This window comes from Candoia aspera, chromosome 5, assembly GCF_035149785.1.
Source record: "Candoia aspera isolate rCanAsp1 chromosome 5, rCanAsp1.hap2, whole genome shotgun sequence".
Taxonomy (NCBI): Eukaryota; Metazoa; Chordata; class Lepidosauria; order Squamata; family Boidae; genus Candoia; species Candoia aspera.
Window position 1 is genome coordinate 24,923,328 of NC_086157.1, and position 20,970 is coordinate 24,944,297.

At 38.1% G+C, this 20,970-nt stretch overlaps 1 protein-coding gene across 3 annotated transcripts; it reads right to left on the bottom strand.

The window, feature by feature from the left end:
- Nucleotides 1–8,033: 8,033 nt before the first annotated feature.
- BIVM (basic, immunoglobulin-like variable motif containing) lies at nt 8,034–19,391 on the bottom strand. Of its 3 annotated transcripts, none has more exons than XM_063304677.1 (10): nt 18,829–18,940; nt 18,442–18,587; nt 18,082–18,205; nt 17,761–17,856; nt 17,516–17,620; nt 16,648–16,742; nt 15,438–15,570; nt 14,043–14,126; nt 11,289–11,385; nt 8,034–9,344 (listed from the first exon to the last, which is right to left on the bottom strand). In XM_063304677.1, exons 3-10 carry the CDS (start codon nt 18,198–18,200, stop codon nt 9,051–9,053), a joined length of 1,023 nt encoding a protein of 340 aa, XP_063160747.1. In that variant the 5' UTR covers nt 18,201–18,205; nt 18,442–18,587; nt 18,829–18,940; the 3' UTR covers nt 8,034–9,050. The 3 variants fall into 3 exon arrangements, with proteins under 3 accessions (XP_063160747.1, XP_063160746.1, XP_063160745.1); XM_063304676.1 differs by having other exon boundaries at nt 18,802–18,926; XM_063304675.1 differs by having other exon boundaries at nt 18,442–19,391.
- Nucleotides 19,392–20,970: the final 1,579 nt, after the last annotated feature.

Consider the following 20,970-nt stretch of genomic DNA (forward strand, 5'->3'; position numbering starts at 1 on the left):
AGCAAAGCTTTTTTATCTCTTTGCTCAGCTCTAGTAGTTACCCAAATAATTGCAGCTCAAATACACAATGACTAGCTTGCAAATACTATTGTTACACAGTTAATGCAGTGGTTCTACCTTATATAACTTGAAACATAACTGAATTGGAGTAAGGAAGAGTGGTATCAGCCTTCAAGCATCTTTGTTTTTTTTTCATCTCCAGCAAGTTCACCTGAATTTTTAAATTATATTTTGTTTCTGAGACAGTATCCATTTTTCACCAACCAATAGCAATGAAGGTAATTAAAAGAATACAATTAAAACTATTTAAATATAATTTTAAATCCACTAGAAACAGAAATACTCAGAATATCCCCTGTATGATTTCAGCACCTTGCCTAAATAAAATAGAATGTGGGATTTGCTGGCAGAAAGGTAATGGAGCTAGCTTGATTCTGAAGTCCAAAGCTTGAGGACAGCCATATTCCTCCCGAGATGAGCCTCTGCCACATTTTCTCTCACTGATACCTTTAGATGACTAAGAGAAGAGTTTCTCTTGAAGTTCTCAGTAGTTGGTGAGGTCCAGAGAGCTTGGCTTAATAGACAGTGCTATTGGATTGTATTGGTAGTCAGAACAAATATGACAGCTGGCCATATTTTAACACTTGAATAGTTCAAGGTTGTTTGAGCCTCAGCACTTGACAAGGTCAGATATGGTTTTGTTAGCCCTATAAGGTATACCAGACCAAAAAATCAATGCCATATACTGTAGATCTAAAACTACTTTTATTGGAACAGAATCTTACAAGTCTGAATGTACTTTCCCGGTCTTTCCCTTTCTCTTCGTGTGAACTAGGGAGGGGCTTGTCTGAGACGTTTTCTCAAATTAGTTCATTGGAAAGGACCAAGCCCCATTGTCTGATTGTTGCCTTGGTAGTGTCTCTTCCTTCTGCCCTTGAAGGCCATTCCCTATTCCCTCTACAGGTTAATACTTCAGTGGGAGACTGCCAGGAAATACCAGGACTGTAGGCTAGACCGAGAAATGGAAAAAAACCACATCCCATTATAAGGCAGTAGCAGGCCACTGAAGCATTGTTGCTAGGAAAACTACAGAATGATGTAGCTTTAGATGTTTAGGACTGCAAAGCCTTTGAAATAAATGCTTCACACCACACAGGAGGAGCATATACATAGCAGTACCCCCTCCCCAATTTTTAAAGCAGCTGCTGCTTTTTCCAGGCTCACACAGTTATTTTAGAAGCTGCTCCTGGCTGTCTCCAGAAGTATGTTCATGCACAGCCACTTTGCTTCACCAAAGTGAAGTTTGGTCTTTCTTACAAATAATGCAGATGTTCTAACAATTAGCAAAGAGATATTTTATATGTACTCCTGTAAGCACATCTGTTAAAAGCCCTAGTTAAAAGACTGGCCTCAGAGCTCTGGATCAGCTAAAGTTTCTGAACATTTTTAAAGGCAGTCCCATACAGAACGCACTGTATTAATCCAAGCAGGATGAATATACAACCTTTGCCTCCCTCCAAAAGTGCTTGCATTTGTTGGGATTAAGCGTTGCCCTGGTGTAGTCGCTCCTCTTCTGATTGCTACCAAACTTCAGGCCAAGCTCTAAGCCAAACTCCAGGCAGGAATCATACCACAGTGGGCTGTTTACCATAGATGTCCTGGCACTTGACTGATAGCTCTCTTGCTTGCCTGTACTAGGCTGTAAATCCCCAGACATCACTTCCTGCTTCCTCGTCTGCTTGGTGTCTTCTTATCATTCTCAATCTTTCCTTTTACACAGCCATACTTCTGTAGGCAGAGGGCCTGGGTGAGGTGATGCCTATAGACATTGGCCCAGTCCTAAAGTGTGGCTCAATTGGCCAGGCACCTGAAATGTTGGTGTGGATACTTGTGAGTACACTGTGAGTGGCAGAGGGGATGAATGGATGAGCCCATCTCCTCTCAAGTGTCTGGGGCTGTAAACTTTTACAGCCCTTTGACCTAAAGCATTTGCTTAGCCTTGGGGAAGTGGGGATGGGAAGCATTTCTGCTCAGCTGCAGCTGCTTTTCCCAAATGCAGACAGCAACCCCAGCTTCATTTCCTCACAAGGAGCACATAGAAACTGAACTTGAGTCTTTCAAGGGAGTATAACACCATCCAACACATGTTGAATGCCAGCACTTTGACTGATCATAAACACTTCCATTTTGTCTGGAGTGTTTTTTGTCCTCATCTAATCCATTATTAATATCAAATACTGATTGTCCACAGCTTCATTGCATTTGTATGACAAGGAAAAAAAAGGTTGTCATCAATGTATGACTCTCCAGGCAACCTCTTTCAGCAACTTATATAAGAGGTCAGATGGAAATGTATGGAACCCCATAGTCCAACAACCATGGTATTGATAATTACTCTGCTCACACCAGTACCTAATAAGTCTTCAGATATTAACTATCATACATACATACATACATACATATATACACCCACACACAAATTGTACAAGAAGACACCAAAGTTATGTCCATCCTTACTATAACAACCATAGTTTCCATGTTAATGTGAATATGAGCAATTATTTATCTGCAATTAGCTAGAATGTGGCAGGTCCTTGACCAACCCCCCCCCCCCACACACACACATATACACCATAAAACACTCAATTGATTCTGCAACAGATATAAGGGTGGCATAATATAATAATTATTTTGCCTCCATGGCTACAGAAGCATAGGCTTTCTATTCAGTGCAAAAGATGGAAGAGCAGGTATGCCAATGCACACTTATAAGTAAATAAATAATAAGTGTCGATCTCAATGCTTTTCACACCTAAGCTGACTTCCCTTAGAACAATAGCCCTTCAATGCATCAGCTACATTAGAAAGCTGATGCAGGGCTTCTGCTGGGCATAGTAACCAAGGATTCAGGATTTTCAAGGAACTAGGACTGTATCGTTTTCATCCAGTTTGTCTCTGGAGTTTAACCTTAAGTTAACAGGCAGAGAGCAACATGAGACAGCGCAATCACTCACAAATGTCCCAGGTAAGACAATCTGCTGGCTTTCCTCTTCTCACTGGGTTGGGGGAGGTATGTTTGCTGATATTGTCTGCCCCAAGATAATGATGGGGATAGCGTCAGGCATTCTGCACACAGGGATGCAATCAAGGAGAAGGGAATGGCTTCTACCAGGAATGTTGATTCAGGAGTCTGTTCCTGCTATCTGGTTTTTGTTTGGAGAGCGTTGGTCACTATCTCCCTGGGCAAGGCAGCCCAGTCATCTTCCTTTCCCTGCAAAGAGTGCTTTAAAAGCAAACAGGAAACTCAGCACACAGGCATCAACCTCAGGTTTCCAGGCCCTATAACCAACTTCCTTTCTCTGGATGAGCAGAGTTTCTCAGATGTCCCCTCCCTCACTTTACTGGAAAAGCAGGATCAAAACAAGAGAATGGGGGAAAGCGATTAGCCACCTGCTGTTATAAGCAAACTCCAAATGTATCATCTTTCAAGAAAATAAGTGACTGACAATGCTGGGAAGTGAAAGTGATACCATACGTGCCTTGGATCTCCTGCTGCAGTAGGAAATGTAAAGGTATTAATTCAAATAAGTGGTGTACTTGCAGCATGCTGGTTCCTAGTTGCATAGGATGAAACCTGAAACCTAACCATGTCAGGAGCAGCATCTAATTGCTAAGCTATTGGGGGCACTACTGAAGATATACTTTAATGAGAAGCTGTAGCTGGCTCCACCATGTGGCTAATGTGATACAAATGCTACCCATTGATTATGGAGCAAGACTCCCTGGCTTCCAAAATATAATCAGGGTCCGGAAATGAATTAGGATTAGGTCTAATGTACTGTCTAGTACAGTCTATACTAGACAGAATGAGGAAAATGAACTCCCAGCATCTCTATTACTGACAACTTGCACCAATCCACAGAATAAAAAAAATATTGCTGAGTATGAAAACTACTTAGATCTTTTCAGTATTTTGTTAGAAGCTATGAAAAGGTAAGTATGGAAAAACTTTTCTATGCTCTCTTTGCCACAAGCATTGAAAACAAATTGTTCTCAAGTCTGGCATATTATATTAATGACTAAATTTACGATAAGCAGCTTTGGGAAAGGAAAGCAGGGACAATAGGCAGTTTGGGTTAATATTGGATATCTTTCAAATTTTTAAGGGAAAAAGAACAAAGTTGCAGGAGTAATACGTTATCTTTGGGCTGTGTTCTCTAGAGGATTTTGATTTATTTCTGTGATTATGCTGATCAATGAAATAAGTGATAAACTGTTATTGAATGCCCCCCCTTTTTTTTGTTTTTGCATGCTTTTGTTTTTAAAAAGAAATGTCACAGAACCATAGAAGCATAGAATTAGAAGGTACCTGGGAGGTCATCAAGTCCAACCCCCTGCATACTGGTGCATTCATTACACCATCCCCGATAGATGACTATCCAGTCTCCCTTTGAAAACTTCTAGTGAAAGTTAATTTTCATTGGATTTTATATCTTTCCACAATACTTTCTGTTCCAAAGATATGACTGACTATGTCAATTTATATGGCCACCTATCTCAAGTTCATGACTCTGGGCAGCTAACAGAGTTACAAAAGTTTGCCTTACTTCTGTGATGTGTTTCGTAGGCAACCTGCTCTGCCAGCATTTACGCTGCTCCAACAACTGTTGCATTTGGCCAAGATAAAAATCCTACATTCAGAGATTGTATTACAGTATCTATTATTATCTAGCATACGGACTGCAAGCCTTCTGTACAACTATTTTACAGGTAGGATGTAGAAAGTAAAAACAAACATCAGAGGAGAGACAGACCCATTTCAGTGAAAATATGCTTGATAGCCATCTAAAAACTTCAAAATGTTAACAGGATAAGCACATACATTCTTGATGGAGATTACAGCTGTATCTTTAAAAAAATCTTGAAGCCATAGAATAGTCAGTGAGTACAAGCATACTGAGATTGCCAGGAATTTATCAGCACAAAATTGTGAGCATATGTCAGCATTCTTCAGATATTTTAAAATACAACATCCGAGGACAACTGAATGCAGAGTACACGGTGTTTGGGACTAATGCGTATTATAACAGGTACCATTTGGACTGGCATATTATTCTCAAATTTACAGTGGATTGTGCAGAACACAAGTCATCTGACATGGTTCACTTTGGCCCATAACTTGTTTGAAAAGAGGCAACATAAAATATTGGTACAGCTTGTTTTCATTGACTTTAGCTATACAAAAAAAAAAGTTTACACACTTGAATGGGAAGAGGTGCTTTGGGCTTCATGTGAACATAGCACCTCTCTGCTCCTTATTAAAGCAGTCAGAGGCTGCTTTAATGAGCAGTGAGGTCTGTGGTTACACAAGGGCCAAGGCAATTCTTCCCAATCATTTTCAGTGTGTGCAAATGTGTGCTGAGTACACATTTACAAGTTACTGCCTTCTCATAAAATCCTGACTTCAGGGGTTACACCCAAATACGTGCATGCATAGTTTCCTTTACATAGAACAAATCAATCTAGAGTTCTCACTTGAGACCCAACACATTTTGACACATTATGCAAAGACCCAGCTCCATTGAGAAGTCTGTAAAGCTGGGAAAGATGAAGGGAGAAGAAAAGGACAGCCAGCATCAAGGTGAATGGACTCGGTCACAGCAGCAATCAGTACCCAACTGGGAAAACTGAAGAAGTAGGTTGAGGACAGATCATCCTGGAGAAGGTCTGTCTATGTGGTTGTTAAGAACTGACTGTGATTTGATGGTACACATCGATTGTTTCTCTTAATGTGAAAGGTGAAAGGTCCCCTGTGCAAGCACCGAGTCATGTCTGACCCTTTGGAGGGACGCCACTTTTGCAACGTTTTCTTGGCAGACTATAGCAGGGTGGTTTGCTATTGCTCTTAATACCCAGCAAAAATCTAACAAAATAACTACAGGTCCTGCTTTTATGCAGAGTTACTGTCCCTCTAACTTACAGAACAACAATAAAGAATTTGATTTAGCCTGAAGTCAAATCCAGTGCGCCCCTTCCCCTATTCAACAGAACAGAAGTTCATGGAATGACATCCTTAGTATTTTAAGTTATATCCCACCTTTCATCCAAAAGTTCAAAGCAGCACACGTAGCACTCCCTTTTCCACACAAAAAAAAAACAAGCAATGGAGTTTGAGCTAAAAGAAAGTGACTGGCGCAAAGATATGCAGGAAGTTTTCGTGGCTGAAAACTTACAGCCAGTCCAAAACGTAAAAGCAATGCCATTCACAGTGACATGTATGCTCCTGAGACCTCAAGAGATCTATCTCCTTTCCCCTAATATGCAAACAGTTGCCAGAATAACTGGCAGAAGCAACTTCATGCTTCCTTGAGCAGGTATCCACAAGGCAATTTCCCATGGTGCTACAGGTTTAACTAGTGCTTCACCGTCCTGTCACAAGAGAAAGGGTCAAGTAAGCCAATCCTGGTGACATTTATGCAGGGCCAAGTCTTCTGACACTATGGATCACTTTAGTGATTCAGGTAAGCCTATCCTGGTGACATTTATGCAGGACCAGTGTCTTGGTGACACTATGGATCACTTTGTGATTCCCTATCTCTACTGAAAAAGACCTATCAGGCTGTGCTTGAGGAGGGATGCAACTCTGAAGCATTTTTATCATGAAAATAGGTGGGTTCAATGAGGAATCACTGAACTCTCAGATGAATGTTGTTGTTTATTCGTTCAGTCGCTTCCGACTCTTCGTGACTTCATGGACCAGCCCACGCCAGAGCTTCCTGTCGGTCAACACCCCCAGCTCCCCCAGGGACGAATCCGTCACCTCTAGAATATCATTCATCCACCTTGCCCTTGGTCGGCCCCTCTTCCTTTTGCCTTCCACTCTCCCTAGCATCAACATCTTCTCCAGGGTGTCCGGTCTTCTCATTAAGTGGCCAAAGTATTTCAGTTTTGCCTTTAGTATCATTCCCTCAAGTGAGCAGTCTGGCTTTATTTCCTGGAGGATGGACTGGTTTGATCTTCTTGCAGTCCAAGGCACTCTCAGAATTTTCCTCCAACACCACAGTTCAAAAGCATCGATCCTCCTTCTCTCAGCCTTCCTTACGGTCCAGCTCTCGCAGCCATATGTTACTACGGGGAAAACAATTGCTTTAACTATGCGGACCTTTCTTGTCAGTGTGATGTCTCTGCTCTTAACTATTTTATCAAGATTGGTCATTGCTCTTCTCCCAAGGATTAAGCGTCTTCTGATTTCCTGACTGCAGTCAGCATCTGCAGTAATCTTCTCAGATGAATACTGTCAGTAATTGAAGGTTATCTTCCTCCTTCACGGAGACTATGAAAAAGATTTGCTTGGGTATAAATCTTAGTTACTAAAGAGACTGCAAAGACTCTGATCTTACTTATATCCTGCATTAAAGAGTCTTATCTTTGGCTCAATTCACTGGTCAATTCAGTGCATTTGGAAGGAAAATATGGTATCATCCCCAAATCTGAATGGGTCTCTCTTTGTGGAACTGGTGGAATTAAGTCAACAATGCACATGTGTTTTGTTGCTTCTTTTGTCCCAATCTTCACCGTTTGCATTACCCTTCTAAATAGATGTAGAATAAAGGAAGATCCTATCTGCTTCCTGCTTTTGGACTTACGCTGCAGATTACAAGAATGTTGCATGTTTTCCTGTTGCTATAGGGAGATCTCACAGATTACTAGAAATGCCTAGGATGAACAGTTTGTTGATGAACACATCCCAAAACCAGGGGTTAGTTGCTTCGTGATTTTGGGAAGTACGTAGAAAATTCTGACCTGTGATTGAAATAAATTAGAAATCAGTTTTGTCTCATTTGGGCCAACTAGGTTCACAGGGGAAAATCTCATCTTACAGAGGGATGTGAGCAACTGATTTTTAGTACAAAGTTTCTAAAAGCATAGATAAAAGATTACCCAAACCTTGGATAAAATAATCCCTTTTTTATATAGTTTCCAGTTTTGCATATCCGAAAGGCAAACTTACAAATTTAAAGAATGAGAAGATCAATGGATCAAGACTTTTTTTATTAAAATGTTTTTTCTCCATGAGAACCAATATTATACTTCCAAATAAAACTACTTGATATGATCATTTGAAAAAAATACAAACAGTGCTCTGGCTGAAGAGGTATATCGCTGTGGCTGCCAGTTTATTTGGGCACTTAAACATCTTCCTCAACAATTAAAGTTGTAAAGTGAAAGAGAATTAAAATATTACAAGAAGTCACTGCAGCCCAAGACAGAAGGTTTCGGTATTCACCGGATAGTCATATGAAATGAGTTATATGTTTCCTTAAAAGCAGCCCATCAAATCAGAAGTGAATTCAGGTCACACAAAAAGTTGCTACAGAAGTATTTGACTGGCAGTGGTGGATTTTGTTTTTACTGCACCACTTTTACAAGAAACAGGCAGTTACCTTATCTTTTCATAAGACTTCATAGGTTTCTTGCCTATAACTACAAACCACCAACTCAAACAGTTTAAGTTGTACAGAATAATATTTCCATTGATAAACAGACCATCAGTTAATCATATATTGACATTTAGTGTTTTGTCAGCATTGAACTGAACCAAGATGTCCTTATTGCATTTTTGAAAATATTTAAAAGCAAATATACTTTATACATTTGTCATCATTATACAGTTTGTGATTAATGAATCATTTTGGAAGATAATAATCTCATGCTTTGACTACAATCTGTATCACCTAACAACAGACTCTCCTGTCCACAAATGGTTTTGATCTATCTCTGTTCTGATTTCATGGTCTGAAACATAAATCAATTAGTAATTATACTAGATTGCCAGTGCTCGGTGTTCTGTGCTTATCTTTTAACTAACTTTTCTTGTTATTCCCAATATCTAACTAATACAACATATTAGTATTATATACCAATTACATTCTTAATGCAACAAACATTCCTAAGATTGAATTTCTCTCCATTCCTTTCTCTGTGCAGGATAACTTATTACCATGCCGTAGGAATGTATTACAGTAGCACAGTTGGAAAAGTGTTCCCTTTTAGTCTTTCCCATCACAGTCGGTGTAACGTTGAAGGCCACTATTCCGCCTTTCATGGAGATGAGACAGCTTCCTCCAAACAGAAACTTGATGGAAGTTAGCACTGAATGATCTCCCGAGGCGCCCACGTTGCTTCTTGGAGATGTTGTCTTCACTCTCAGATTTGGCTAAGCCCTGAGTTGGAGACAGAGGCTGTAGTTCTTGCTGTACATTTCCAAATGGAAAGTTCCAAGGACGAAACTGATGCCAATTAAACCTCTGAAGAGCAATGATACAGTGTAGATTCCCCCCTACCTAAAATGTAAGACAATGTTTTGTTAAAACAGCAACACTCCTCTGTCGATATATTAAGAACTAAGGTCGCTATTGATTTGAATTATACTTTTCTTTGTATTTTACACTGGATTAGATTGCTTTACTGATTACAATCTGTGGTTACAATAAATATTTACTCCCTGTTAAGAGTTAAACATTTTTTTAATTTGCAGGTCTACATGTAATTTCCCGTTCCTATTTCAGATGTTCGTGCCAAACTTTTTCAGTCCGCATAAGGACAACTGCTACATCATTCTCATCCATTGTGGGTTCTAGTTATTTGAAAATCTAGTGAAAATATTCCCAAAATGCAGTCCTGATTCATAGCATGCAGTCTTGTGACATTGCGGCTTCATTTTCCTAGAAATTATTAATTTTATTTTGGAAAGCTCATTAGTTTTGGTAGACATTCAGATTCTCTTGAACCACTGAGGCTAATAAGAGGGCCAAGACAATGGAAACTGAATATTCTTAATTGCAAAAAGGTTGATGCAGGTCACACTGTCAGTTATATGATGGTTTAAAGACCTTACCTCTCTTTCCATATTTGAATTAACATTCTATTGTTGGAAATCTCATCTGGGGAATCATTTCAAAATTTAAGCTACTTTACACTTTCTTATATGTTTAATCTTCCATTTGTTTTTTTTCCTTCTTTAATGTTAGGTAAACATATTTAAATAAAAACAAACTCATTCCAGATATTATGTGTTTTAGGAATGATATTCATGCAAATTTTTATTTTGATTTTTTCAAACAATAACATTACAAAATTTTAAAATCTATGAAAATATGCAAAGCAACATCATGTTTTGGCTATACATGGAAGTTTTATTTTCATATTTATGACTTTCTGAATCTTATTTCATAGGAATATTGACAAAATATTCAAATTGCAATATAGAAGGAGCTGTTCCACTAGCCTGCCTAAAGTTGTTTTGTGCCTAATTACTATCTTGAATATATTCTTTTTACAGAAACAGATAAACATTTGGGAAGGAATTGCTAAAGAGAGATTTCAAGGATAATATGAACAGGCTCAAATTATCCTACTTCGGACATATTATGCGAAGACCTAGCTCTCTGGAAAAGGCTCTAATTCTGGGAAAAGTGGAAAGAGAAAAAGAGGATGACCAAGCAGTAAGGTGGATGGACTAAGTTACAGTGGTGATGAGTCCACCATTGGAAGACCTGAAAGCCCAAGTTAGGGGTAGACTGTCATGAAGAAAATTCCATCTATGAGGTCACTAGGAGTTGAAAATGACTTGATGGTGCATAATCGATTAATCAATCAAAGTGAATTTGATGAGTTAAGAACCTATTTTGGATTAAAAGCAACACACCTGTCAGAGCATGCAAGGACAATGCCTAAACATGCCCTGATATGGTGCTGTATCCAATGGTGGCTGTCCTAACAGTCAGGAATCACGCTGAGACGAGGAGGAGGTCTCTAGTGTTTATTACTGCTACATTAGACAGAAAATCCTAACAAACTGAAGAAGATGGGAAAAACCCAGACAGATAAACCCCAAAAGTCAAGGCGGGTCCGTTCTGTGTCTCTTTGAATGGCTGCTTAATTCCTCAGTACTACGCATGCGTTTTCCACCCTGGATGGGGGCCCCCTCCTGCTCACCATCAGTACTCATGACAGTGGCCGTGCCTTAGCAAAAGAAACTACATTTTCATATAACCAGGTCACAGCGATTTATTCTTGTTCTGCTCAAAAGAATAAGGCATGCTAGTCTGAAACAGAGGGAGGAACAGACTAATAAAGCCATTTCTGTTTTTAACAAGTGGAAACATATTTTGCCAATGCAAAGTAATCTTCCCATAGTTACAATCATGACAGAACATCTGAATACATTTCATAAATGCTACCTCAGGTCAAACATGCAGCTCTGCTTTGATATGAAGCATTCTTACCTTCTTTGTCTTCCGATACTGAAGACCTCTTTCCAAGTGCCTAATATCTAGGTATTCAGGATTCTGAGTGTTTAAATCTGTTACAATGTCTGCCCACCTACAAAATAAGATGGAAAGGAGTTCACAAATGCAACAAAAATCTAGAGTATCATGCGTTCTAGTTATTCCCTGAATCACAGATAGATAAGAACTCAGACTGAAGTATACAATCCTGTACAACGCGTAGCAAATACTGACCCTGTTCCTTAAACCAAGGGCAAGGGTATTAGTCCTTTGTTTCATTTAGCAGGTACACATAATGCCACTTCACTACCCTTCTCCTCCTCTCATCTCTTTTTCAACGATTTCTTACTCCATATTTTAGCTTTGTGTATGAAAAGCATGAGAAAGGTTAATACAGATACCTAATCTGAAGGAGTTCCAAAGCCTCCAAGGTGATGCAATGCTTCCGTTCATAACATTCCCATCAAACATGCTTCTGATTTTGGTAGGAACCCAAAAAGATACTTCTCAAAGATCTTAAAGGCCAGGCAGATTCATAAGCAAGAGTATGATTTTTAGAAATCTGGTTTAAGATCATGTACAGTTTACAATTCAAACCTGTTTCTGAACTGTGGCCAAAAGTGGAGTGGTAATCTGTGAAGTCATGTTAACCGTGGGTCTCATGCTTCACATAATCAGTACTGCTGGACCAGTAAATTCTTGTTCTGGACCAGATGATGTTTTTAATTATTTCTTATAAGCAGCCCCATGGACACCTGACATCTAAGTAATTTTTAAGGTCAATCTAAATAAGGTTGCAAAGCAAGTTTCCTAAATAGATCCTTGTTAATATTGCTGTTTTATTCAATGGCAGCTAGCCAATATGTTTTCTTAACAAAAAAAGGCAAATAATAGTTAGCCTCTTCCCTTAGCTTCCTCATTATTTATTCATTCACAATCCATTGGGGGAAAATTGCCTAGGCAGTGTCAGTATCTTCACAAAGAACATGCTGCAGTAGCACAGTTGGGATGTAATTACTGAGGCATAGGTTACTGTTAGCAGATTTCACAGAATCATAGGTTTGGAAGGGATGTTAGAGGTCATCTAGTCCAACCTCCCTGCCCAGTTCAGGAATCTTCATACCATTCCAAACAAATGGCTGTCCAGACTTTTCTTGAAAACCTCATGACTTCAGGAGGCAGGCTGATCCACTGCTTAATAGCTCTCACAGTCAGGACATTATTATTAAAGTTAAACTTCCACCCACTGGTATGTATGTATGTATGTATGTATGTATGTATGTATGCATGCATGCATGCATGCATGCATGCATGCACGCATTTTATTTTATTTTACATGGCTGCCCATCTCATATGCATGACTCTGGGTGGCTTACTCTTGGGTGCTGTGAATCAACACCCTCTGCCCTGTGACATTCCGTCATGTACTGGAAGACTGACACCATGTCTCCTTTTCATCTCTGCCTCTTTAGGTTAAACATACTAATTTCCTTTAACTGCTCTTCATAGGACTGGCTCCAAGCCCCTTACCATCCTGGTCACCCTTGTCTGAATTCTTTCCAGTTCCTCAGCATTGTTTTTTGTATTATGGTGACTGGAACTTGACATAATAGTCTAGGTGTAGTCTGACCAGTGCAGCATAGAGTGGTACTATTACTTCCTATGATCTTGACGTAAGTTGATGCAGGCCACTGGCTCTTTTGGCAGCTGTGGCACACTGCTGGCTCATATTTATTCTGTGGTCTACCAAGACTCTCATATCCTTCTTGCAATTACTACTGCTAAGCCAGATACCATCTATTTTGTACCTGTGCATCTGTTTTTTCATGTTTAAGTGCAGAACCCTACATTTCTCACCACTTAACATTTTGTTCAATAGGGCCAAATATTCAGGTCTATCAAGATCTTTTTGAACCTCAAACCTGTCTTCTGGGGTGTTAGCAATCCCCAAATTTTAAAAGCATCCCTTCTATTCCCTCATCTAAGTCTTTTATGAAGATGTTGAAGAGTACTAGGCCCAGGACAGAACCCTAAGGTACTCCACTGTGTACCTTTCTCCATGTCAACACAGACCCATTAAGGACCACACACTGGCTCTGGCTGTTCAGTCAACTGTGAATCCATCCAATAGTGGGACCATCCATCCCACATTGATCCAGTTTATTAAGAATGGGCTATGGTGTTCTTTTTGAAGATTTGCTATCTCTAGGAATGGTCTTAGTTAATGTCATTAATATTAATAATGCAAATGTGGGAACTGAGGTTCAACACTGAATCTAGGTATATATCCAAAAGCAAATATGAAGAACTGTGTTCAAACTTCAACAAACTAAACTATTTCCTTAGCACCTAAGATGAATACCATTTTCTTCCATCCTCAAGGTAAGTGTATTTAGTTAGTTTTTGAAACACTGATTTTTTTCCTCGAAATCTGATTCTCAATACTTCCAGTACTAAGAAGAAGCATGCTAGAACAGCATTCATTTTGGGAGATGGATAAAGTATTAGCTGTCTAGAAAAGAAATCTCAGAACATGCAAATTTCAAAATTTCAGCATAGATTTTTTTATGTTGTGCTGGAAGACACCAACACCTTTTCTATTCTGTTTCAGAATTTGTTTCTTACACTTCGATTTATTCATCTAGGGATCGGTGTTCATGTAAGTATTTGTACACGCTTACAGATGCTCTGTATCTGAATTTCTTGAATATTATATGACCTTTGTAAGTTCACTAGAGTGTGCTAACTTACTTTTTGCAGTGAATAGTAGGGTGTTTTCTGCTTGGCTCTCCAATGAGTATCCAGTGCTCTACATCTTGCTGTAAGAGACGTCCTCTGGTGCACAAAAATGATAGACAAAATGTTTATCATAGTAAGAAGCTTTATAAACAAGCAATCTAAGTTGTCATTGGCCAAAATGAATGGCCAACAGGTTACAACATAACCTGTTGTATGGTTATGTAAAAACTTAATATTAAGCATGACTAAAATATATATTTTAATGACTATGACCTTCATCTTAAGAAGATGCAAAAATATTCACTGATCCTAGGGTTTTGTAATATATGAAGTATTTGCAAACTTAATCCAAACTACTCTGTATCCATAAAGAATATGTTAATTAAAATAACAAATGCATTCTCCTAGAGGTTGGCTATGTTTCAGCAAGTGCATCCCTTCTCTAAATATTTCTGTACACATGGAAACATATCTGCTTTAGAACTTTTTTTCCTACTCAGAAAGATGGCAGTAGCTGTTTCTGCCATAAGGCAGCAGGCTGGATTCCATGGTTTCTAAGTTCAAGTCCCTAATTTCCTGCAATGAATTATGGCTAATCTTCTATTTCAGTACCACTGCAAAAAACATACAGATAATGCAATGCTTTATAATCTCTGTAGAAACAGTTTTCTGCCCCTTTAAATGTACTTAAGGTCAAAGGGAATGTAAAATCCCATTCATATGAATTTTTAAGGAAAGAATTGCAATTCTTACATATGGGTTCCTCAAAACCAACACATCTGTTTTTTAGTTGAAGTCAAACTAGTGAAATTGGACTGGTTCACCTAACAAAAATAAAATAAAATAAAACTTGCATATTTTAGTTAAAAAAAAATAAAATTCAAGGATTCTTAATGAAGACATTTAAACGCCGTCCTTCCAAATGAAAGAAACAAGACTGATACCAAATGCAAGATGAGTAGACACTTAGAATATAGCTCAGATTAAAGGAAGAAATCAATGCATTTATTATACAAACCCATTTTTCATCTAATGACATTCTATGCATTTGTTTAAAGACCTTTCAACTGCATTCAAAATGTTCTTTCAGACCTGTCTGCTGACAAAACAATTTACTTAGGTTTATCCAGAGTACTGAATCAGAGAAAGTTCTTCTTGTAGTACAAGATTTGCAATTTAAGTTAATATTGCTCCTATTTTAGATAACTGTATCTGGAAAAATATTGCCATCTAGTGATTGTTAATGCAGATAAACCAACCCACATAGTAATACTACATGATCCTACATCCCATGTTTGCTAATAAAGCTATAATGTTAGTATGAGCAATTAAAGGTTAGCTTTTTATAAGATCATTGCAGCTGTGTTGGTACCATTTGTGATATCAAGTAGATTATGAGGGTCTTACTTATATGCTTTGCTCGGCTTTATTGGAGTTGCTTCAAATCCAATTGGACAAAAATAATGATTTTGGCAATGGTAAATATATGCCATTGATTCATCTTGCAGCCCTTGTGTTAGTTTTGTTAAAGCTCCCGAAGCTACAAATTAAAAAGAAATAAAAACATTATGAAAGTAGTTTATTTAAGAAGAAACATACTTCTAGATTTAACATCAATTCCAAAAAAAAAAAAGTATGAACTATTAACTCTTAATATTTCAGGGACTCTGAAATCATATTACTGTAATGTAACATAATGCAAAATAACATAACAACAAACAGGTAGTCCTCGCTTAGCGACTGTCATGTTCAGCAACTGTTCAAAGTTACAATGGCGCTGAAAAAATAACTACAACCAATGCCCGCCATTACAATCAGTATGCATTGGCCTGTGCCTGACCTGTTGTTGTTTTTTTCGCCACTTGCAGAGCAGAGATTGGAGAGGAAGAGATTACAAGAGAATAAGCAGGCACACAATGGGAAATACATAGACAGGAATGCAGTGGCGCCTTGCAGAGTGAAGAGATCGCTTAAACAAGCAAGGAGGGGAAAAAAGGAAAAAAAAAGCAATTTCTGTAGGCAATCTCTCCCGTGCCTAACCCATTCCCCCTGCCCCTGCAGAGCAGAGAGATTGGAGAGGAAGGGATTATAAAATAGTAAGCTGGCACACAATGGGGAATACACTGGGCTGTTTGTGTAGCACACTCGTGGCTGTCGGCACCAGTGCACTGCTTTCAATGTGTATTCTCCACTGCGTGCCTGCTTACTCTCTTGTAATCCCTTCCTTTCCAATGAATGTAAATACAAACATTGTCTTCTTGCTAATTATCCCAGTGCCCGGATGAGCATTCCAAAAGGCAGGGGAGTAGGGAAAAGGAAAGCACAGCCATGTGATTTCCCACTCAGTGACTGCTTTGCTTAATGACAGAGCTGTTGGTCCCAACTGTGGTCACTAAATGAGGACTACCTGTAATTTAAACACCTCTCAAACAAAAGCCTTGGCTATTTTAGAAGCAAGTACTTGTCCAGCCAGAAAATTTCAAATGAATTGCAATATCTCTAACTAAAATGGGTGGAAAGCTGTGAAAAACAAACTTTCTACTGCCCCCCCCCCATTTCATTCTGCTCTTTTAACAGCTACAAAGAATTACTCACATCATTAAAACTGCCTTCTTACCAGTTTCTCCAGCAGTCTTATACTTCCCATGAGGTTTATAGAGAAAATAGGAACATCCTTTTACATGGAAATAATCATTAATTTGTCTGAACCACCTGAAAAGTACAAAGTGCAGAATTGTGTATTTTAAATGCAAATTAGCAATCAAGCCTTTAAAAAAAAAGGATTTCTCCTTCCACACAGATCATATGACATGGCTAACATTCCCACTATTCTTTAGTCAGACATGTAGCACAATTATAATCCCAGTTCATGAATGCTTATTTGGGACTGTAGCCTCTGTTCGTTTTAAAGTATTTTTTCTTAGAGGACTAATAAACACATTGACTTCAAACACCCTCGATTCTGATTAGTCACATTTGTTTCTTTCTCAATCTGAGAATAAACATTCCCAAATTCAGACATTCCATCCTTCTGATTTCATTGGAAAATGCCCTTTCAAACAACTTTTCCTAAGCTCCATGATTCTTTTGTTCAGCCAACTTACTTTACAATCCTATACCCTTCCCTCTCCTGCTTGTCCTGTCCCTCTTACATAAGTAATTCTAACAATGACAATCAAGACTTCTTTTGCCTTTCTTCTAGATGGCCCAAATGCAGCTCAGCCACATGTCACATACATTACTACAAATAAATCTGCTTATAGATTAGAATTTGTTGTGTGTAAAACATTCTACTAAGATGGTTTCTGTTTATATCACAATTCTGTACATGGTTTCCTAGAAATAAGCCAGTGAAGATCCTATAGAATTACAGGCCTAATTTTCTTTTCCAGAATAAAAATTATGCATTATACACAGAGACAGACAGACACCCCCTAAGTGCATTCCACATTATGAGCATGAGACAGTTCAAGAACACTTTTCACCTCATTAACGTAGTATTTCCAGTAAATGGACCAAATCTTATCTCTTCAAAAGGTGGTTGAAAGCCCAGTATGTGCAAAGCCTCTTCTTGAGTAATAGGTGATAAGCTGCATGTAGAAGTTAAAAGTTCAGAATATAAGCAACTACAAAAAACAAGAACTACATTGCATCTTGAGCACACTAATTACAACGAAAGCCTATCTGGATCCCCAGAAGAACACATTAAACATACTGAAGAATAACTTACTTTCCAGCTCCCATTGTGCTATATAGGAAATTCCAGCAAGAGACTAGAGAGGAAATCCCACAGGAAGTCTTATATTGGGGGCGACTTATGCAGTACCTTCAAAACAAATTTTACATTGACAAACTTTCATTTGCTGTAATGAAAACCACAAGGCTTAAAGGATGTACTTTAATGGATCTCAACTTCCTCCCACAAAAAGGTCTTCAGCCCTTGCCACCATGGCACTTAGATTGACTCCCCAATTATAAAAAGCTTATTTGTCCCCTATTAAAGTATTCAGTCATACAGAATTATAGTAATACTAATGTTTTCAAATACTACCATCTTCGGAGGTCTAACACTTTCCGTGGCTTTATTTCTTCAAGGGTATAATGCTGTGGACGTTCCCTGAATTGTTTACTTTTTTTATCTATTGTTTTCTTGCTTCCCTGTTTCTTCATGTTCCCTGTAAATAAAGAAATTATTTCTAAATATTCAGGATATTAAAGAAGCCTATGCTTTTTAAAGATCTTCCTTTTTTATGTTATATAACTATAATTGTTCTTAAATATTAAAATTGTAATATCCAGTGTATAAATTCCAGCAAGAAGATATTAAGGCAGAATAAAATATTTTAATCTTTTTTTCATTTATCAGAATAAGAAAGATCATTTAGATACATAAATAGAACTACTAATATACCTGCTCGATTCTTCAAATCTGGGGATGTATCACTGAATTCAGACTTATCAATTTCCCATGCCAATGGCAGCTTTCCAAGACTAATAGATAAACTTTCCAGGTTAGAAACTTCATTGTAAACTACATCCGATGGTCCAGTTCGAACACTAATAAAACCAGAATTATTTCCATCATTTAAGGCAGCATTGTCTTGCAAGCAGGCACTAACTGTAGCACTTGGGCTTTTGCAAATAGATGTTACCTGATTTAAAAAAGCGTAGTCTGAACAAATGGTATAAAACTTTTCTCGGGTGTGAGTCACAGGACATCCCCATGGATAATACCTGTCCCCACTAGAACCCAGAGATGCAACTGAGGTACCTGGAGCACAAAATGATTTTACAGTACCATGAAGATTAACTTCTGAAGCCTTTCTTCCAGTTTTGTGCCCATTTTCTTCAGAATCACTCTCTAATTGAGAGTCTACGATGTTAGGCATTGAATGATCTACAACTTTTTTTTCCCCAGATGAGGAAAGTACGTCAAATGTTTCTTATGCACTCAAACATAATTTACACTCCTTTTTCCAGATGTTCAAGATATATTTGAATTTCCTGTAATGAAAAAGAGAACATCTCTTTAGCTAATAATCCAAAGCACAAAAAATTCCAGCAAAAACTTAGGGCTTGTTCACATCATCAGCTTTCTCCTATCTTCCGTGATACATGTTATCAGAAGAATATCCTATATGAAACATTTCCAGGGCAACTGAGAAGATGCAGAGTTCATGGGAAGATTTTTGTTTAACTGTTAATTTGCTTTAAGCTAGCTGAAAGTAAATCTCCTCTCCAAGTTATCAATGAGGGCCCAAAGATCTTCAGATAAAACTCTTTCTTAGCTGACCCACCCAATAAGGCAAGGAGGGTAGGTAGCAGGAAAGTCTTTTCAGTGGTGATACCCATCTTCCCCAGAGTGATTTTCCAGGCACATTCTGGTGAAGACCGTTTTTTGTGACAAGTTTAGCACTGTTCTTATAAATGATTTCATGCTACATCTGTTCTGCTGTTTTCAATTTAGTTTTTTCAACAATTTCTATACTTTGTATACTTTTATATACATTGTACATCACTCAGAGATCTCATTATTAGGAGGTAAGTAAAGAAATAATAACAGCAATTCCTGAACAACTTGATTTAATTTTCGTTTTTTGATATTACATGGACCAAGACTACCATATCATTCCAGACATCTTCTATGATGATGCATCTTGGGAACATCACAAGACTGGTCATACAAGCAGAGATCCAAATTTCAAAAGCCTTGAGAAGTGCATTTACATCATACTGCATGTTATTTCTGAATGTACAATTTGTTATCACAAATGAAATAAATAAAATGTCTGTATGATAACATTGCTTAATGGTCCTGGAAGGTCTGCCCAAAGATGCAACACTGTCCATGTTGCAGAGTTATAAATGGTTAGTGCCAGAACTTGTATGTGGAAAAATTGTAACATCAATTTTTACTGTTGCAAGGTGGATGGACCCAATTATAAAGGCAATGGGTATACTGATGGAAGACCTGGAGGACTGGGTTAGGGATATACCATCTTGGAGAAAGTATATGCATGTTCTTACCAAGAGTCAAGAGCAACTTGATGGCACATAATCAATCAATCAAAAGTAAATGTGGTTTCAAACAAGTGCTCCTGCACTTAATTAAGAACTATTTTAAGAGTAAAGCTCATCTAGCCTACTGACCATGCAAATAGGTTCATAAAAGTAATCAGCCAACATTCCTCCTGCCTTACCTACTAGTTTTTACTACATATATCACTTTTTTCTCACAAATGTGCCATGAAGTAGAGAACACTATCTGTACCCTCTAATTGACAAAGTACATGAACAAAAACCTCCATGCAGACTACTATCTGTTATCCTTTTGTACTCCAATACATTATTTTTTTAACAGCAGCCTGCATAGGCATTCTGTGCAGCCACAATAACACCATGCACATCATGTCATGATGCAAATGATGTTCATTTGCTTCAATTATATAATTATCATTACATAATTTGCACCATGATGTGCATGGCATCACTCATCCACCTTGTGGACACACACGGCAGCCTGTCAAATGCTTTTGTGAAGCTCAGAAGTAGAGTTTGAAGGCAGTGTTCTTTCCTACCTCAAGCAAATGATACAAGATTAGTCAGCTGTGAATTCAGAAATCCTATTTATCTATCACATCAGGTACAAATAGAATTAACTCTTCCAACTCCAGAAACATTACACAAAAAGCCATTTTAAAATTGCTTCTTAAAAGCCATATAAATCAGTCATCACCTTATCATCTTAAAATAAATCCCAACATTTAAACCATCCACTGAAAAATATTTCATTTTGTTCATTAGCCTTCCCATAGTTCAATTAATATAAAAGGAATTTTTTTCCCTAAATCCTGGCTGACATTTTATCAACCTTTAACACATACCCCTCCCATCCATTATTTAAGTTTAAAATGCCCTAAATTCTTTAGGTAAGACTTCC

Excerpts from the sequence above, each read along its gene's own strand:
- BIVM (XM_063304675.1), bottom strand. The coding sequence starts at position 18,919 with ATGCCTAACATCGTAGACTCTCAATTAGAGAGTGATTCTGAAGAAAAT. Across the intron at positions 17,857-18,081 it reads GTGTTAGACCTCCGAAGATG|GTACTGCATAAGTCGCCCCC; the intron begins GTAGTATTTGAA and ends TTTGTTTTGAAG. Across the intron at positions 11,386-14,042 it reads CCTACTATTCACTGCAAAAA|GTGGGCAGACATTGTAACAG; the intron begins GTAAGTTAGCAC and ends CTTATTTTGTAG.